The 21,054-nt window shown below is 36.4% G+C and overlaps 1 protein-coding gene and 1 long non-coding RNA gene across 8 annotated transcripts in view; one reads left to right on the top strand and one right to left on the bottom strand.

Moving 5' to 3' along the window:
- LOC306650958 overlaps positions 1-21,054 on the bottom strand; it is a 162,996-nt gene that overhangs the window by 90,602 nt on the left and 51,340 nt on the right. The gene's annotated exons all lie outside the window — the stretch shown is intronic.
- GRIA3 (glutamate ionotropic receptor AMPA type subunit 3) overlaps positions 1-21,054 on the top strand; it is a 271,799-nt gene that overhangs the window by 201,201 nt on the left and 49,544 nt on the right. For all 7 annotated transcript variants that reach the window (XR_013761060.1, XM_079123363.1, XM_079123362.1 and 4 more), the window contains 2 exons: positions 2,146-2,522; positions 12,490-12,688. Coding sequence is in view for 6 of the 7 variants with exons in the window: in XM_079123363.1 (XP_078979489.1) it covers positions 2,146-2,522; positions 12,490-12,688 (576 nt within the window). In the remaining variant the exon portion in view is untranslated. The remainder of the gene's footprint in view (positions 1-2,145; positions 2,523-12,489; positions 12,689-21,054) is intronic.

Raw genomic sequence — 21,054 nt, 5'->3', positions numbered from 1 at the left:
TTACTGTATTATAAAAACTTGGAAGACTGAGTCCCACCCAAGAGATTCTGATTCTATACATGTGGGGTGTAGGTCAAGCATTAGTATTTCTAACAAGTTGCCAGGTGAAAATTCAGGGACCATACTTTGAGAACCACTGAGCTAGATTAATGGAAAAGAAGAAGTAAAAGAGATAATAGATGGAACTAGGCTTTAAGAAGGAGAGAAGAATATGAGATGCATGGAATAAGTGGATTAAATCTTAACAAGAATGTTTCCATGAGATAGAAATTCACAGAAGGAATGGATAAAGATGCAGCAATATGTTGAGAAGGAAAGGAGGAACACTGAGGCAACATAAAGAAAGAAGCAACATCATTCACAGAGGCAGTGAGACTGACAAGAATTAGGAAGTGGGAAAAGTTTAAAATAAGAATCATTCACAAACTTAGAGAAGAATCTACTTTGAGATGATAGATGATATTCACAAACTTAGACAAGAATCTACCTTGAGATGATAGATGATGGTTTTAATTTCAGAAACGGTGAGTTTGAAATGGTGGCAAGCCACCAAGGTAGATGGTCAGTAGGCTGTTGGATTTGATAAACACATGCTTTCTGAAACTCCTACTAGGACATAAAGGACGTAGGATGTCCTCCATGAAGGTAAGTATTTTTTTAATCTATTTTGTTGGCCTTGTTCACTGGTTCATTCCCAGCACCTAGAACAGTGCTTGACACAAATAGGCATTCAAATATGCATTGAAATGAACCTAAGGGGGTTTGGCTGAGTTGATAACTGCAAGTTTCTAATCCCAGCTGCTGAGTACTTCAGTTTCTCCATCTCTAACATGGGAATGATAATTATATCAACCTCAAGATTTTTGTGAGAAGTAAATAAGATACCTATAAGGTATTTAGCAGTGTCACACAGAGTAATCATGCAAACATGAGTTAGCTATCTATCATCTGCATTTTCCCTCAAATTAAGGACTATTGCTCAACTGATTTGAATTACCATATATAATTCATGGCAGTAAAACTTCATTTCTTTGAAAATATACTCTATCTCAGATCTCCTCATTCTTTCCCCTATCTCTCCCCTCTAGTAGGAATATTGAGACAGAACCATATTTGTCATAGAAAAAATTGATCAAAATTGGTGTTTCTACTTCATATCTGATATACCATCTCTAAGCCTTTCCTTCCTTGCAAGCCTTTTTTTCCATGTGTGCATTCTAAGGCCCGGTTCCTTACCAAAACCTACTACTGTTGTAAAGGAACAGTTGTGGAAAACAAAAGAAATAAGTGCAGAAATTCCTAATGCCTATTTTCCTGGGATTAATATAAAAACGTGACCTGCCTTTGCCTGAGTTAATTATGCAGTGCACTGCTGACATTTATTTTATTGATCTGATACATGTGAGTGCAATACTAATATTCATCATTAGAAAATATAGCTCACTATATAAATTAATATGTATTCTAATAACTGTTTTATCCATCATTGCCCATGAAGAGCTCTTTCATGTTTTCATACATCATATTCAATAATCAACAACTTTTTAAGGCATCTACAGTTTTTCAGCTTAGAATCTGTTGCAATGATAGATACAAAGAGAATACTGAGTATTCTCTTCAAAGAATATATTTTAATAGACATATTCTCAAAAAATTCAATAATAATACAACATAGCAAACACTCAAGAATTAAACTGAATACTGTGACCCTGGGTTGCACCACGTGGCAAGAGGGAAGCAAATACAGTCTATTCTGCTTGCTCTACTAAAGTTTCCAGTCAAGTGAGGGAGAGAACACATAAGACCATAAAAATATTTAAAATAAGAAAATAAGAGTTAAACAGGGATGTGTCATATGGGAGTACAAGTTGAGTTGCAATGTAGCAAAACTAAATTAGGAAAAAAATGGAGTTAGTTACCTAAGCCAATATGTGTGAGGACAAAAGACCAGGTCTCATTCCCTAATCTACCATCAAATTAAAACTCATTGAATGCTATTACTTCTCTAATGAATGTAAGAATTGATAAATCAATTAGTCATAGCAATTTAAGATTTTTTATTTCCACCAAAGAATTATATTAGGTAGCAAATGACTGATTGAAATACTATCTAAAAGTTATGTTATATATATATTTGTTTTTCAGAGAGCTGATATAGCTGTTGCCCCACTTACAATAACATTGGTCCGTGAAGAAGTCATCGATTTTTCAAAGCCGTTTATGAGCCTGGGCATCTCCATCATGATAAAGAAGCCTCAGAAATCAAAACCAGGCGTATTCTCATTTCTAGACCCATTGGCTTATGAAATCTGGATGTGCATCGTCTTCGCTTACATTGGAGTCAGCGTAGTTCTTTTCCTAGTCAGCAGATTTAGCCCTTATGAATGGCACTTGGAAGACAACAATGAAGAACCTCGTGACCCACAAAGCCCTCCTGACCCTCCTAATGAATTCGGAATATTTAACAGTCTTTGGTTTTCCTTGGGTGCCTTTATGCAGCAAGGATGTGATATTTCTCCAAGGTTTGTTTCTATGTAATACCCAATGCCCACTTGCATTTTATGACCAGACTCCATTCATGTGCATCTGATATTCATTCATCTTAATTCCAGATTTCTTTCATCTAACATTCCATCCAGTGACAAAATAGCATCAAGCCATTTTGTTTGCTTGCATCCATGAAGTAAATGTGTCATTGGTGTTGCTTTGAATGTCTTTCATGCATTTCTATGGTATTGCATATTTATATACACATTATAGCAAACATTTGAACTCCAGATAGAGGTAACCTTGACAACTAATACTAATATTATTATTTTTTTTTTTTTTTTGGTGCTGGGGATCGAACCCAGGGCCTTGTGCTTACAAGGCAAGCACTCTACCAACTGAGCTATTTCCCCAGCCCCCTAATATTATTCAGATAAAGTGAATACTGAATTTTGATCAAATGGACTTGGTTTCCTCATTAATTCAGCTAAAACATTTTCTTATTTGTCAAGAGATTGAATCTAGACAAAGTTTGCAAGATAGAGCTCTTTTTAAAACCCTCTCCACCTTTCCCTTTCACTGTCCTCTTTTGTTAAAATGTTTTATTATACCTTTATTTTATTGATTTATTTTTATGTGGTGCTGAGGATCAAACCCAGTGCCTCACACATGCTAGGCAAGTGCTCTACCACTGAGCTACATACCCCAGCCCTCACTGTCCTCTTTTTTTTTTCTCTCAGACAGCCTAGAATAATACATTGTAGTATCTCACCCAAGTTTCCTAGCTAAAACTATAAAACTTCTCAAAGAAAACAGGAGAAAATCAGTGTGACCTTGGACTAGACAGAGTTTTCATATAGAGCCCAAAAAGCACAGTTGATTAAAAATTCAATAAACTGAACTTTATCAAAATCCAAACTGTTGCATTTCAAAAGATACCATTAATAAAAGGAAGAATCACATCACAGACAGGGAGAAAATATTAACAAATCATATATCTGATGAAAGAGTCATATCTACAATATATATATAGCAATCTGCTGTAAATCTATAAGAAGAAGACAACCCAGTTTTTAAAACGGACAAAAGATTTGAGTAGACAGTCCCCATAAGAAGATGTATAAATGGCTAATAAGTACATGAAAAACAGCTCAATATCATTGGTCATTAGGGAATTGCAAACTAAAACCACAATGAGATCCCTTACACCTCCTCTAGAATGGCTAAAATAAAAAATAAAAAAAAGACAATACTGAGTGGTGTCAAGGATGTGGAACAACTATAATATAGGGAATTTTGTTTAGATAGTATAGACTTAGAAGGTCCCTACCCTGTTTTTATGGCATACTTCTGTTTGAGATTTTCCAATCAAGAGCACAAAACATTAAAAATGAAGCTCAGCAGTGTAACTTACTGGTGACCATCTCAAGCAGCTTTTTAGAATAGCCAGTGTGGGTCACAACTCATACATCCCATCACACATTTTCTGCCACCCTCAATCTGCTTGGTCAAATTCTCCAATTGTTTCACTTCCTATTCCTTTTGTCTGCAGAATGTGTATCATTTTGCAATATCATCTGGGAGTTCATTTGGATTGCTATTCTCTTTTTAAAATTTTTTTGAAATGTGCACTTCGAGAGACAGTGGGTTCAATCCCCAATACAAGAAAGAGAGAGACTATAGTTTCCGAATGATTCTGTAATTGAAAGATTTTTAACATGGCTGGTAATCTGTGTTGAGGCAAGGCTAGAGTCATTAAGGCTGAAGATCTTATTGGTTACTGTAAGTGAATTTTCAAAACTAAATTTTTTGATATCCTCCCTGGAATGCCACATATTATTCTGCATACTCAAATAGGTTTCTTAAAAAAACATTTTTGGAAGTATTTATGCACATTGCTTAACTTAACTATGATGACCTGAAAATGACAATTTGGACCAGTTTTTTTAAAAAAAATTTGTAGCAGGATTGAAGCTATGGCTTTCCTGAGGTACTGAAATACATCAAATATTGTTTTCAAGGTACAGAGTTTTAATAAAGTGTTCATACTGTCATATAAGGCAATGGCTTTCAAAATTTTTGACCCTAAACCCACAATAAGAAATTTTCCATCATGACCCAGTAGACATTTATGTATATAACAAAAGTTACATCAAACATTAATCTTACAGTGTGTCACATACTCTGATATTTTCTATTTTTTTTTAATGCTGATCACAACTCAACCCTGCAATAGGGCACACAGTCTACAGAATGACATTGTCTAAAGTAACACATATTATCCTAATTATACTTTCAAGTGATAAATTATCACCTTTATGAGCTCTATATTTTCTATCATATGGGTGATCCCTCCTCTGATAGTCTTTTGTGTCCTTCAAAAGAAATTATATCTTTAAGCTTCTTATTAAAATGTTATACTTCTTAGCATATTTATTATATACCAGTAAGAAACATGTTTCTCCTTGTCTTGAGAGCTCTACTGGTTACATATTTGTGCTCAGTTGTATAACAGCAAAGCCCACTATAATGTGCTTCTCTATTAACAGATTTTAAAATTCTTGATAATAACATAGTTGCACTCTGAGATTTGTGGTTGCCTTGACTGCAAACATCAGCATTATACGTTTTTTCCATTTAATGACCACATTTGGAATGCAAGTTCTCCAGAAAGCCCAGAATGTGAGCATGCATTGTATACTCTGACTTTTCTCAAAATGGAAGCAATTCACATTTAAAGTAGAATTAACAAGTATTAGAGCAGGAGGATATGGCAGAGAGAAATTAGTCCAACTGCTGCCATTTTCTGGGGACAGGACAACAACCATCTTCACTGAGCTCTTACTGTGTATGGGCACTTAACCTGCATTATCACATGGATCAAAGTCCTCAAAACACTGCCACTGGGTGAGAACATTGTATTTATTTTTAAGTTGAAGAAAGTGACACAGATTAAATAATTTGCCTGATCATACAGCTAATGGCAGAGCCAGAATTCAAGCCTAGCTCCAACTCTAAAACCTTTGCTCTCTCTACTTCACCCTGCTTTTCTCATATCATAGACAAGGAGTACCCAGAGAAAAGACATGATGGAGCCGAGTACAGTGATTCACTCCTGTAAACCCAGTAACTCAGGAGGCTGAGGCCTTGCAAATTCAAGGCCAGCCTCAGCAAATTAGTAGAACCCTGTCTTAAAATTTAAAATTAATTAATTAATTAAAAGTACCGGGATGTAACACAGTGGCAGAGTGCCCCTGGGTTCAATCCCTAGTACCCTTCCACCCCACCCCTCAAAAAAAACAAGAAGTGACATGATGGAACCCAAAGTCATGGAGGGAGGGTCTAAAAACTGGTAGTATAATTTTTTTCATGACAGCACACTGCCTGACACTATGAACCTGAAAGTACATTGTTTGTTCCATTCCTTCCCTCATGCTCAGGCATGAAAGCCATTTTCCAGTCTTCCAACCCCTGAAGAAACTCTGTCTTTGCCCTAGTGTTAATGAAAGTAGGCAGGGAGCATTCAAAATGCCATTGAGCGTGTGTTCACTTGAAGTAAAAGACTGCAAAATCAGCAATAAGACATCATGAGGAAAAATGCTGGCATCATTCCATTTCCATCAAATAAAGTTATTGACAGTTAACTAGGAGATTCAAGAGACTGCATCAATATTAGGTTTGATATTTGAACTACTCTAATGGTTCAGAGTAAATTATTTTGTTCTACATAAAGCTAGAGGCTGAGTCAACTTTAGAGAAAGTAATCAATGTAATAAGCTGAGGTTATATCCACATACATACTGATTTGTTGAGGGCAGTCAAAAGAAAATGTGAGCAGATTCAATGTAACCCTCTTCCCTGAGTGAGAGATGGAGAGATAGGCAGTGAGTGCAGCCAGATGGAAGGAGCATACTGGTTAAGGATGTGGGTGTGAAGTTAGCTTCAATAGATTTACAATCTGCTTAGCAGTTGTGTAACCTGGAGCAAATTACTAAACCTTACTAAACTTTAGCTCCTCATTAGTAAAATGGAAAGCACAATGGCTCACTCAAAAAATGTTAGCTATCATTATTATTAAATTGGCTTCATCTAATCATTCTAGTTCCACAAATACTAACACATAACATTGCATTTGTAATTGAGTTCCTAAAACTCCTTAGGAATACAACTGAAATAGCAGTAAGTACCAAATTGCAGGACTCTAATGAGAAATAACCAGCAATATTCCTTCTTGGCCCCAAATACCCTTCATTAAGGATTATATTCCTGGCAAACAATTTGATTGTATTATCCACAATGTATTACACATATTAACAGGTGGTTGCAACTTTTTAAATATGAAATTGATTTCCTTTGTTAAAATTTAGGGTCACTTAAGCAGTCCAGAGTCAAAGTCCAGACAAATACTCCCCCTGCTGACTTTCTGTGAAGCTTCAGAAACATCTAAGGGCTAGCCATATTGAAGATGTGATGTTTGGGGTACTTATTACAGAAAAAAATGGAAAGAACAGACTAACTTGAACCTGATTAATTACTGTGTTCAGATTCTTAGAGGTATTACTTCCCATTAAATTTTCTTTCTTTCTTTCTTTGTTGTACTTGGGGTTGAACCCAGGGGCACTTTACCAGTGATCTACATCCTTTGTCCTTTTTATATTTCAAGCAGCATCTCACTAAGTTGTGGAGTGTCTTGCTAAACTGCAGAGACTGACCTTAAAATTGCAATCCTCCTGCCTCAGCCTCCAAAGTTGAAGGGATTACAGGCATATGCCACCATGCTCAGCTCCTATTAAATTTCCAAGACATCAAGTACTTTGTAGAAGTAGGCAGGGAATCTATTCACATTAGACATTCATCCTCCACAGGTAGAGCCTCCTTTAAAATGGGAAGTATGTGCAGAATAATAAATAACATGAGGGCATAATGAATGTGATCAAAGACAACAAGATTTTTTTTTGCTCCATTTTAAGCAATATCCTTTCCTCTGCTGATGTATCACCACTCTGCATCCTACTGCAAATTCAGTTCAAAGCAGTAGTGATGTGGCAATCAATTAGTGATGTAATAGCAGAATTTTTATGAGAACTATTTCACAACTTTCCTGGCTGAAAGCTGTAGCTTTCAGTCTTTGGGACATGGTTACTTATTCCTATCAGAGAAGACTATGAGCCAAAGATTGATTCTGTACATTTTTTACAAATGTGTCACAGACCCAGCATTGAATGGAATGTGGAAATGATGCTTACTTGGAAAAAGAAGGGGAAAAAAGAATGATAAAGAGTTTGTACAAAGGAGGAGCAGTTTTTAGTTCCAGCTCTTCATCTCATAAAACTAGTAAAATACAGATTACAAAATTTACTTACAGGAAGAAGGTTAGAACATATAGCTCACTTTTATTATCATGTCAGATGTCATAAAACACATTTTATTATTAACTCAAACTCTAGTTTCTTGACAATTACAGAGAACAAGAACATTGTATATTACTTGATATGCATATTTTGCCATGTCTGATATTCTATTTTTGTCACTAATTTACTTTCATTAACTTCACATCTCCTCATATTTTTTCAAAAGGCATTATACACTCCTATGATGCATTTTATAAACACTAAATGTACAGCATTTTACAGTCATTTCATTATGCTAACCTTGAAATCTATCTTGTGCAACAAAACTATTTGAAATGAATGTTAAACATTTTGCAGCTACATTAGTGGAAGGAAAGGTACTGGAAAATGACAGGTCTTTTTAACTCAACTATAAAGTCTTGTCTTGTTTTAATAGATCCTTTATAAAATGTGATGGAGTTGACCCATCAGTCACTTTTTATATAGCCTCCATGTGAATGTGGGTTTAAGTGGCTATAGTTTCACTAATGAGAAAAGGGAAATGTAAAAATGCTTGTGGAGCTTCTTCTCTGTGGGTTCCCCTGCATGTTTTCTTAGTGAAAACATTTAAAAATTCATACCAAACAAAAGAAGAAAGTAGTACGATGTCTGCCGAATCTTTTGTCAAAGTTACTGCTGTGTTGAGGAGATAATGTTGAATGCAACCTTGTACACTCCACAATGATTTCACAGAAGCTCTTTGTTGAGGTTTGTAAAATTATTATACCATCTCTATGTGGGTACTCACCCAAATTTTCCAAGTCCCTAAGTACAATCACCTCTTGGTACCAGGGGAGTGGTCCCATGATGCTCTATGGATACCAAAACCCAAGGATGCTCAAGTCTCTTATACAAAGTGGCATAGTATTTGCATATTACTTATGCACATCCTCCCATATATTTTAAATCATCACTACATTATATATAATACCTAATATAATGTAAATGGTATGTAAATAGTTGTTATACTCTATTGCTTAAGGAATAATGACAAGAAAAAAGTCTGTACGTGTTCAATACAGACACGTACAATTTTTTCAAGTATTTTTGATCCTCAGCTGGTTGAGTCTGTGGATGAGGAACCTGAGGATAGGGAGGGACTGCCTGTATATTAACCACATAATTGCCAGAGTCAATAGCCAGGTAGACAAGAGGCCGTGAAAATGACCATTTAGCATTTAGGTTTATTTTCAGTCATGTCAACAACTGATCTCAGCTGAGTCATTCAGATCAACCACATGATGATCTGAGTCAGTATTAAGGTGGCCAAAATAACCAGATTATGATGTGCAGGCTTGATTTTAGATCAGACAGACACAGCCACAGTCCATTAGCCTCAATAAAATGGCACAATGTAATTTCCATAAATTAATGTATTTTCTCCACATTTCAAGTAGAGAATACATAAACTACCATTAGTATTCACAGCAGCAGAGTATACCTCTTTTTGTACCAAACTGTGATTCCGGAATTACTCCAAAGTCAGTTCTCCCCTTGGTCTCAGCAAAACAACATCATTCAATGTAAGGAAGACATTCATGGTTCCATTCCAAACGAACAATAGATAACAAACAATATTCAGTTTTCCTACAACTGTATTTCTCACATTTTATAGGAAAATTGCATCTTCTATAATTTACACACCATCCAGAATTTTGTTATACAAAATATGGGTATTTTGTAGTATGAAAATCTGACTATTTCTTCCTAGTATGTAAGTATAGATGCTTTGTTTTCTACTTCTCCCCTGTGTGCCTCAGTTTGTCTCTAAAATGCCTCTGTTTGCTTATATTGAAAATAGCACTTAGCATAGGGATAGGTCATTTTAAAATTTGATACATATAAAACAATTAGAACAGAGTCTGGCATATAGGAAGTACTCAATAAACACTAACTATTGTTATCATGTTTTATTACCCTATTACTATGGATGCTACCTTGAAGCATTAATCTTTTATACAGTAAAATTATTTCCAGAGTCATCTAAGTCCAGAATAAATTAAATGTATCTGGCAACAATGAAGAAAAACTATGAAAGGTCTAAATTCCTAACTGAAACACTATATACTTTTAGTGTTGGGAAGTATGACATATTCTTTTCTAACTCATTCAGGTGTTTTTACCTCTTTTGATTAAAAGAGAAATGTTCCCAGATGAAATCCTGAAAGAGTATAACTATTAGGAAAATCTGTTGCAAAGCAGATTTTCACATCTGCAAAACTAAAATAAAACTAAAGTTACTATGTTTGGAAAATAAATAAATAATGGTTGTTTTAGGCATCCAGGGACCAACAAGAATTGTAGATATTTTAAAAAAAAGTAGATTACTATTTATCAAAACACCTGCCAAAAGTATTTGACTGGAGTGTAGTATCTAAAACAACTGAATTTTCCAGAACCTGAAAAAACAGATTATCTTGGGACACAGGAATTTGAATTTGTTTCCAAGTAGTAAAGTGAAAGTACAAACAGAGAGGAGCTTGATTTGTCAGCTCTCAGTTCAGAACTTCCATCTTCCCACAGAGTCTGGATATGTGCCAGGCTCCTCCACCTATTTTTGACTTTATGACAGAGTGGGTTCTTTTTCATGAGTTTTTCTTGGCATGAGAGAACATAGCCTAACAAGAATTGAGTTCTGCCTCACAGCAGAACTATCCTTGGGGTGATATGGCAATGTTTTATAAAATCCAAAGAGCAGATTCTCATTTCTGTGGACCAAGCCAACCATCAGCAACACAGCAAGGAGATGTGGTTTCTTAAATAGAAGCCATTACCCATCATTGAGCATTCATTGCCCTCACACTGGCCACCTAACATCCCACAGTCCCTCTCCTCGAGTAGCACTCATAATGTAGGACCATAACTGGCAATTCTGGCTGCACCTTAAGAGTTTTATAAAATTCTGCTGCTTAGGCCCATAACCCAGAATCCTGATTTAATTGGTCCGGGATGAAGTCTAGGCAAGGGTCTTTCTGTTTTGTTTTGGTTTGTTTTGGTTTGTTTTGGTTTGGTTTGGTTTGGTTTAGTTTTGACTCAAGCTCTCCACATGATACTGATGTACAGGTGCAGTTGACAATCACTGATTAACAACATTTGTTTCTGTTTAGTCTGAAGACCTCTTTGCAGACCTAGGATGCTTCAGAAATACAGATTCATGGGCACTCAGATATTATGAATCTGCATTTTAACAAAGGCCCCTGCTGATGCCAATGCACAGGAATATTGAAGAACAAAATGTCCCCTTTCTTACTGATAGGTACTGTTGAAGTGTTATATTTTGATCAAGGCCTCCGAAGACCAACAGAGGATGATTCCAATCATAGGCAGGCCAGGAAAAATGATTTTAGGGGAATTTTGGTGAGGCGGGAGGTAACAAGTGTTTTAGTGCCTCACAAACCACAGGTATTTTCTGGCCTCATTTTGAGGCCTGCCTTCACTGGCTAAAGTTTAGTTTATAAAAGGGAGGAGTTTTGATCTCCTGAATTCCACTAGACATTTATGTGAAAATTACAATAAATATGTAGCTCCTTGCCTCATGGGTGACCAACTCCACAAAATGGTAATGTCTTTATTAAATATATTAAGCTCAAAGTGAATTATGCTAATTAACTAGTAGCTGTCCATTTCTCTTCACATGTGGAAAGGCTTTTGACTCTTCCTCCCATAATGTTGCCTTACATCAATAGTTCTCTACCTTGGTTGCACATCGTAATCACCTGGGGAGCTTTTAAAAATACACATCTGTATCCCACTTCCCAGGTTCTAACTTAATTGATCTGAGGTATACCTGAGCATGAGTTTTTTAACATGCAACCAGGGCCAACAACCACTTGCTTTAAATAATGCAGTATTCTGTAGGTGTGCTCAATAAAGCTCACAGAGAACTCAATTGATTAAATTATTACACGTAAGAGGGAGATAATAAAAATATCTTTTGTGATTAAAAAAATTCCTGTTTAGAAAACCAGTTAGTCAGTTATGTTAATAGCTTTTCTACTGTGACAAAATAACTGAGGAAAAAACTCAAAAGGAGAAATGATTTATTTATCTCACCACTTCAGAGGTTTCAGTTCATGGTACTAAACCCTGTTGCTTTGAGCCTGTGGTGAGGCAGTATTTCAAGGGAAAAGCATGTGGCAGAGGAAACCCTTTCACCTCATGATGGCTAGGAAGCAAGAGAGAGAAGAGGGTACTGGGATCTCAATATTCCCTTCAGGGGCATATCCCCAATGACCCAGCTTCCTCTAGCTAGGCCCCACCTCTTAAAGGTTCCACCTCCTCCCAGTAAAACCACAGGCTACTAACCAAACCTTCAACACATGGGCCTTTAGGGGACATTCAGGATACAAAGTAGAACAAAACCTGTACAGTCCTAAAGAGCATTGTGTATGCACTATCATCTTATGCTATCATGACATGGTGTTGTCATTAACATGTGACTTTTGTCTGATGTTATTTCTCTCATATCGTCTACTTTCCTCCTTCATTCATCAGCTCTACTGAAACCACTTCTCTTTCCAGAATTTAAGATAAGTATTTCTTAAACTGAGACCTGGCCCCTTTGGGTCTGGATTTTTTTTTTTTGTTTGTTTTGTTTTGTTTTACTCTGTAGATCACTGTCCGGGCGCATTGTTGGAGGGGTTTGGTGGTTCTTCACCCTGATCATAATTTCTTCCTATACTGCCAATCTCGCTGCTTTCCTGACTGTGGAGAGAATGGTTTCTCCCATAGAGAGTGCTGAAGACTTAGCTAAGCAGACTGAAATTGCATATGGGACCCTGGACTCCGGTTCAACAAAAGAATTTTTCAGAGTAAGTGCTTTGCAGCTAATTGGGCCTGCTGGTTTTTATTTTATTATCTTCTCACAAAGGCAGATTCACAGTGCTTTTAAGGGAGGGCTGGAAAAGGGAGGGAATGTTATCAAAGGAAAGCATCTTAAATACTGTACTGCTTAGTTGGTGATCTAATTCACTAACCTTTAGAACTAATACTCGTGTGAGATACAACAGGTGACATGTTGAGAGCACTGAGTTTGAAGTCCTACGTTTGAATCCCAACCCTACCACAAAGGGATTGTTTGTCCTTGGGCAAGTCATTTAACTTCTGTCAGCTTTGGTCGCTGTACAGAATAATGAGACAACCAAACTAAATCTCTCTTCCTTCTAGCTCTTACAAAAGTAGTAATTTTATGTTTCAGCACTTCACAGAAGTTAGGTAATTGACTCTAAGACTGACAAGTGATATACTAGAAGAAAGTACATATTCTATTTTAGACATGGGTTTTCTATTGAAATGTATTACAGTTTTTCAAGTATAAACATACAGGCTGATAATGTAATTCACAGGGCACATTATAATTATTTTAATTTCTTGAGTAGATTTATTCCCCCTGCTCTCGTCAGGCCAAATCTCACTAGGGAAACAGCAAATTGTTCACTCACTCACAAAAGTTAGTAAAGCTATGTAAACTCAATTGGAGGTTTTAAGAACTCAAATGTTTTTCAGTTTCCCCAATAAGAAAATATGTTTTAGATTAGAAAATGGACCCACTGAAGGCACTGCCACTGTCTGCTACTGTAGCCACTGTAACTGATTGTAGCAATGACCCAAAAACCACTTGAGTAGTAGGTAGAAAGGAAAATTTTAGCCACTCTCTCCAACCAATAATCAAGATATTGGATGGCAGGTATAATTACTGACTTTTTCTCAAAGGCCCAAGTAAACAAATGTTGTTTTTAAACCAGCTTATTTTAATAAATAATATATTTCTACATGTATTATCATGAGATTTGTCCAATTATTTCATGGAAAACCAGGAGAAATGTGTTTTTGGCATTATAGACATTCTCCCTGAAGGAGAAAGGATCCATTCTGGGACCCTTTCAAGAATTCTCCGTGGCTCAGGATGTCTATACCTTCCCCTCTACCACCTGTTTACTGAACACATCATAATCTCCAACTGGGGAGAGGATGCAAGGGTTGGAAGCATCAAATTGATATGAAAACCCTCTGATACTAATCTGGGCTTGACTCTCCCTATTATGGAAATTCCAGAAGCTTTTTCGGGAACAATTCCTCCCACCCATGAAATCACTCACATGTGTCAGGGTTAGAAGCCAGGGATTTCCATCTGCTGAATAGTCAACACATAATCAGCTCCGTGGAAACCTGATTTGATATCAACCTTCAATAGAGCTCGTGTTCACCATCCCAGTAGGCATGAAGGTGCTATATGAATTAATTGACCACTTAGAATATCAAGACACCATTCTTTGGCCCTCTGATAAGAGACACTTGTTGTACTGGAAAGTATTTTTCCTTCAACAATGATCAGAGATAGAAAGGTGTGCTTTAAATGTAATCAGTAGGTGACATCAATTCCCATTAAGTTTTCAAAGTCCATTCATCCTCACTTCAGGCAAAAGGAGGTTCTCTGGGAAGATATATTAGCAGAAAGGCTTAACAGTATGACCAAATAGTCATTGCTCCACACTGAAACTCCATCCTGGACTCATTTTGGGTCTTTATCTACTGATCCATTCCATGATGGTTTCATTAAAGAGCATAGTACTGGAGAGGATTGGAATCAACATTCAATACTGAACAAATCTATTGCTACATTCTAATTGGTTTGTGGTTTCTAATGTTCACCAATTCCTACTGACCTTTAAAGCCAATGAGTAATTCATATGGAAATAGAACTGTTTTGAAAATCTGATTAGAGAAGGAGCTAGATATTTCTAGGTAAAAGGAAGTGCAAATCATTTTTTAATTCCCCTACATTCCACTTTTTCTTTTTCCCCAAATGATTGCTAGTGACAGCATTAAGGACTCTGTAGGGTGATCCTTCAGGGAAGCACACAAAGGTTAGTGATATAAGAGTGAAAATGAGCAGTAGAGAAAAATCAACTATTTGAGCTTGTTTTGTATAAACCTAACAAAGAATATGCATGTTATTCACATAATAACAGGGGTCCAACCCATTGGTTTCCAAGCCACTTCCTCACTCACTTCCTCAGGAGAGGAATTGGATTCCTCTCCTGAATCCAATGGGGCTGAGAAGGCAGCCCACAAGAGTACATCATCCTTCACCCAGGGCCTTAACTATGCCAGGGATGTCTCATCCCCCTCAAATCTTAGGTAATTTTAAGAATAGTAACTCCCCACACATTAAAAAAAATGGGGAGTTCTGATAGCACACCTTCTGAATTTCAAAGGATAAAACAAGATCACCTGCAACATTTACAAACATAATATGAGTTAATTTCTTCTTATTCCATACTGAAACCACAGGGACCCAACAGTAGTAGCATAAAACAGCCTAGGGCTAGCCCTCTAGTTCTTCCACAAAGACAGAGAAATAAATAAAATAAAATTCTCTTCTAATTGCCCTGCAGACATTTTTACTGCCTGGGTAAGGCTGCCATTAAAATGATGATATTTTGAAATTATTCCTTTGTTTCTTCATTTTCTAAGCTTTACCTAACTGTCATCTTGCACAAAGTCACTGGCTCAGAGGTACCTATTCCATAAGGAAAAATAGGGAGGGACTGAGCAAAATGCATGCAGCTGGGAAAGAAATCTGGAATATTATCATTAACCCTCTTGACTTGAAAACTGATATACTTAGACAGCAGCTCCAAAACCAAATGTCCCAACCAGAGGTGAAGGCACACATGCTAAAAAAGCAAGTCGACAGCTTTATTGTCATTGCCCAGGGAAATGCCACTATGATTTGGAAAGCTGCACCAAAATGATCATTCTCTACTAGGTTTTGGAAATTTAACCTGATACAGATTCATGTTAAAAAAGTAACACTGGGAGAAAAAGTAATTCAAAAATCTTCTCTAACCTGCATACCTCTAAAAATATTAGATTACAACTGGGATACTTGATATTTTTTCCAAATACTTGACCATATTCCTACTAAAGATAGGTTGGGGATAAAAGGAATGTTTTAAAAATACAATGTTTAATACTAACTCAAAACCCTTTAAGAAAGTAAAAAACACATAGGAGTGGGGAAAGTGGACATTTGTGCCAGTGTCCTGGGTAGACCACTGAAGGGACTGTCCTGTCTTTTGAGTAGCAAACATTGTGAGCCCCATGAAGCATCTGTCAAATTACTGTCCAATTACTCATGAATACAGTTTTGTCTCAACACAACACCCTTTGACTTAATTTTTTTTAATGCAGACAGTTGAAGTATGGGCCTTTCCAAATTTGGAAAGTGACCTCTGCTTGCACTGAGAATCAATCTCTTTCTCTCTCTCTCTTTCTCTCTCTCTCTCTCTCTCTCTCTCTCTCTCTCTCACACACACACACACACACACACACACACACACACACATTTTCTCTTGAAGTCCACATTTTTCAATGTTTTTGGTTATCTCTAATAGGACTTTTGAAGTACACAGGGAAAGGAGAAAAAGTTTCCCATAAATGTGCCTATGCAGAGTATGGTAATATTTTGATATGATCAGGAAAATTAACCATTAATCTTTAAGCTATATTACAACTGAGCTATGTACACAACAGACCTCCCAGGTCCCTTACCCTGTCCCCAGATATTAGGAAACACATTAAAATGTACAGATTCTTTTGTTAATTTTTTCTCAACAAATACTATGATTAATTTGAAATTCTGGCAGACAATATGCCTGGGTAACTGTAATCAAATTCCATTAGTTTGAAGATCCAAATAAGGTGACCAGATGTTTGAAGAAACAGCCAAACCATGTACTAGGTAACACATAACAGCAAAAGCAAGAGATGGGTTGATGCTAAAGGATGGTAGGTCAAAGACATCCATTGTACATACTACTGAGTGAATTTTAGAAAAGAAAAACTGTCTTTCAATTTTGACATGACCTTTCTGTGTCATATAATACATTACATACCAAGAGTCATAGACCTTATAGGTCAAAACTGTAGATGCCACAACAGCCACAAGGTGAGGATACTGAGGTCTGGCCAAACAGGCCTCTGGAAAAGGGAAAGATATATTGAGATGGCCATTGAATTTTCCCATCCCTCAGCAACCAGGGAAGCCAACAGGCTTCCTTGTACACAAGTCTCAGACTGGTGGCAAGTAAAATCTCAAGGGAAGCAGAGAGTGACCTGATAATGTATGCACAGAACAGAAAACACACCAGATATCTGTTTCCATAAGAAAGGATAAGATGTGGCAAAGAGGACAGGTTAATAATGCTTTAGGTTCCAATATTTATCCATCATTTTTATTTTTATTAGTGCATGATAATCCATTACTCTTCTAATCACTCTTTTGATCACATTCTATGTATCAAACACTATGCTAAGGACTGAGGATCCATGCATCTCTATAAAAAAAATTAAATTATATCTTTTTACCAAAACACCTAAAATACCTATACAGACTTCTTCACCATAATCAGAGGTTATTTAAAATATAGGTATCTGAGATAACTCAATGATTATCTCTCCAGAGAAGCTGATTGTTATTGTTTTTTTTTTTAAGTTGCTTCCAACCATGGGCCAATCTGTGGGTATGTTCCATGGTAATTAGCATGGGTTAATGACTCTCCACAGGAAAAAAAAGGCTTCTACCATTTTGGAGCTCATAACTAGTGAACTGTCAAATTCCATCACACATTCACATACATTGTCATAGTCCGTCTACAAAACAATCCTACAATGGCAGCCAGAGCAGGTATTATTACTCATGTTTCACAGAAGAGACAACTAAGACAAGATGACATTTTGACCTACTGAATGTCACTCAGCTCAATGAGCTGAGGTGGAATGAGGACCCTAATGTTCTGAGTCATCTTTGGGTTCCCTTTCCATTCCACCTCAGTGTCATTCTGATGGGAGTAGTCACAGAAACATGGGTGTTCTGCATGAATAGAGCCTCTAATGCATCAAATATTACAAAAAGCTCTTTAAAATTATGAAGGGTTCTCTAATCCCAGGACACATTAGGCAAATGCCCTAGAAATAGAACAATTAAAACATAAAGGCTCTCCAAATAAAGCTCTGCAGAGATGTAAGGGGTATTTCTCAAAAAAATAAAATAAAATAAGAAAATCTCTGCTTCCTTGGGGGAAAGGATGTGGATTTTTTTAGCTTTGAGAGGAAAGCAGAAACTCATTGAAATTCTTTCCCCTGTCCTCCTGAGCTCACTCCTACTTCCAACTATAAAATATTACTGCAAAAATCATCTCCTAACCAGTTCATCTTTATCCATTCCTTTGTGGCCTGCAGATTCAACAATTTTAGCATGCACAATTTAGAGCTGCCCTTGAAGGCCACTAGAAATTCAGGTGCTTCCAAGGTGGCATGCAGGCCATCTGCCCAAAGTAACCCACCATATGGATATTATTAAGCCTATCTCTGTTCGTCCTCCCAGATAACCTACTTGCTTATGAGAGCATTTCACAGCCCAGAAAGCCTAAGGGGGTTAAGTCACAGTTCTTCTTAAGGCTGCCAACTCTCTCAGACTACCTCAGGGTAATTAACAACACACAGGACTCCCAGATCTTTGTGAGAACTCTGAAACTCTCTTCCCTAGAAGAGCTCATCTTAAGATCTCATTTTATTTTCTTATCTGACAAAGTGAAATCATCTGATAGCCTTCCAGTTAAAGGAATGAGGCCCATCTGTTCAATTAGACTTTCCTTGAGTTCACCTGGCAAATCTGCACAAGTTAATTATTTATAATTCTTCTTCATCACCATGCAGAAGCCTAACTACTTGACAGTAAGTATCAAGTAAAATTCCAACTTACTGAGACCCAACGAACAAGAACAATTAACTGGAATGGTTGGTTGCACGTGAGCTGTAAAAGGTAAAGGCAACTCACACAAATAAAACTTTGATATAATTTTTTCTCAGAAAGGTTTTATAAGGTGATGCTCTATGGTTAGATTCATTCCAGTTTTTGACATCATCTACATTTTTATTTAGTAGAGACTAAATAAAAACTAAGCATCTACCTAGCAATTTAGACACCAGGAATACAGTACAGGAAGTACAACAAAATGCCTATCTTTGAGGCACTTACATTCTGTTAGAAGGAGACAAACAGTAAACATGTAATCAAATAGATGTATAGAATAATTTCAGGTAATAAGTGTTCTAGGACATTATGATAGAGAATGGCCTAGGGTTAGAGAAGATAACTAAGAAGATTTTAACTGAGAGTTTGGGGATGAGGGAGGATTCAGGGAAGCCTTTCTTAAGAAGATAACTTTTGATTAGAGATCTGAGTAATGATATGAGGTAGCCAAGTGAAAATATGATGGAAGAGTATTCCAAACAGAAGAAAGGATAAATGCAAAATCCTGGAGTAGTAATAATACTGGAATGTGTTAAGGAAAACCAATGTGGCCAGGAAATAGTAGTCTACATTATAGTGATAGATACTGTGCAAAGTGATCATATCAAGGATATATTTTAGAAGTAGATTCACAGAATTTGCTTACAGATTGGGAAATATCTGTAAGTGAATGGGAAGAGCCAAAGATGGCTCTCATATTTTGGGCCTACATCCCTTTTTGATCCATGGATACCCATTAAATTGTAGTAACATGGACTGAAAAGCTATACCAGGATTGCTTAGGAAATTTTACAAAGTGTTGAAGAACATTACATGTCCGAAGACAAAGTTGTCTCTGCTATAATTTTTTCATGTTTTAAGTGCTTTATTATTTTTAATTGACATACACTGTTTTGTTATTTAGGGGGCACAGTTCTATGACTAGATGCATGCATGTCTATGTGCTGAGAATCTTCAAACTCTTCTCTAGTTATTTTGAAATGTACAATTATGGTAGACTATAGTTGCCCTATTGTGCTATAGAACATTAGAACTCCTACACACACACACACACACACACACTATATTTTGATACCTATTATCCACTTCTCATGGTCCCCCAAGCCCTCCTCCTCCTAGCTTCCAGTGGCCTCTATTCTATGCTCTACTTCCATGTGTAACCACAAGACAGTGAGAATATACAGTATTTGTTTATCTGTGTCTGGCTTATTTCACTTGACATAATGTCCTTCAGTTTCATCCATGTTGTTGCAAATGACAGGATTTCATCCTTTGATGGCTGAATAATACTCCATTGTGTATATATACAACATTTTAAATATATTCATCCATCAATGGACATCTTGGTTGGTTCCATGTCTCGGCTATTGTGAATAGCACTGCAATAAACATGGAAGTGCATTTATCTCTTTGGCATGCTGATTTCATTTCATTTGGATATATACCCAGATGTAGGATAGCTAGATCATCCTTCCATTCTAAATGGTTTAAAACGTTATCTATAGGAAGAGAAGGACTCAGATAGAAATTATTTATTGCATTTGATCACAGGCATTTGTCTGTAAGATTTCCTCAAAATAAATTTCCTATCTGTACATTCCTTGATGCCCCACAATGAAGATGTTTGTGAAGTTGGTTAGCTTGTACACCTAGAGAAATCTGAAGTCCAGAAGTGAGTCTTACTTCCCAATTTTATCAAAATTCTTATGTGTTCATAGCCTACATTATTTGACACTCAATTTTATTTCCTTTGAGACTCTGGTCTAGGCTACAGGCTATTTCTTGTATCAGTCAGTAACATTGATTTTCCAACCCACTGAGTAAAGAAGCCTGTCCTAGATGTCTGGGAATAAATAGGAGCATCCATGTATACATTTGAGTCCAGTATGCAGACAATAAAAGAGTCAGATGAATTCATCAGGAACAGTTTCTAGATAAAGGAGGCATTTTAAAAATATTTGGAGATAAAGGAGAAATCAAAAATAGTTCAAATGGTATATAAGAATATATTTGTATCCAGAAAAAAACAGAATGGCAAAAGTCCATAGCTTTATGTCACAATAAATTGTAGCCACTATTGATTAAGGTACTGTTAGTTCTTTCTAGGGTTCACACTAAAATTTTTTTCATGAAATAGCATATATATACATATATATTTATTATATATATGTATATGTGTGTATATGCTTGGAAGAGAGCATGTTTAGATGGGATAAAAACCATTCATTTCTAAAAAAATATTATTGCCGTGAAACAATTATGTCATAGTAGAAATCAATAGACTGCAAAGGGGAAATTAGAAATCATTGCTCAAGACCAAGGTGCTCTAAATACTGTCTTATTTCTAATTTCATAATT

Source organism: Sciurus vulgaris (assembly GCF_902686455.1).
Source record: "Sciurus vulgaris genome assembly, chromosome: X".
In the NCBI taxonomy this organism is placed as follows: Eukaryota; Metazoa; Chordata; class Mammalia; order Rodentia; family Sciuridae; genus Sciurus; species Sciurus vulgaris.
Note: the sequence above shows the minus strand (reverse complement) of the source record. Positions and strands in the feature narration are given on the sequence as shown.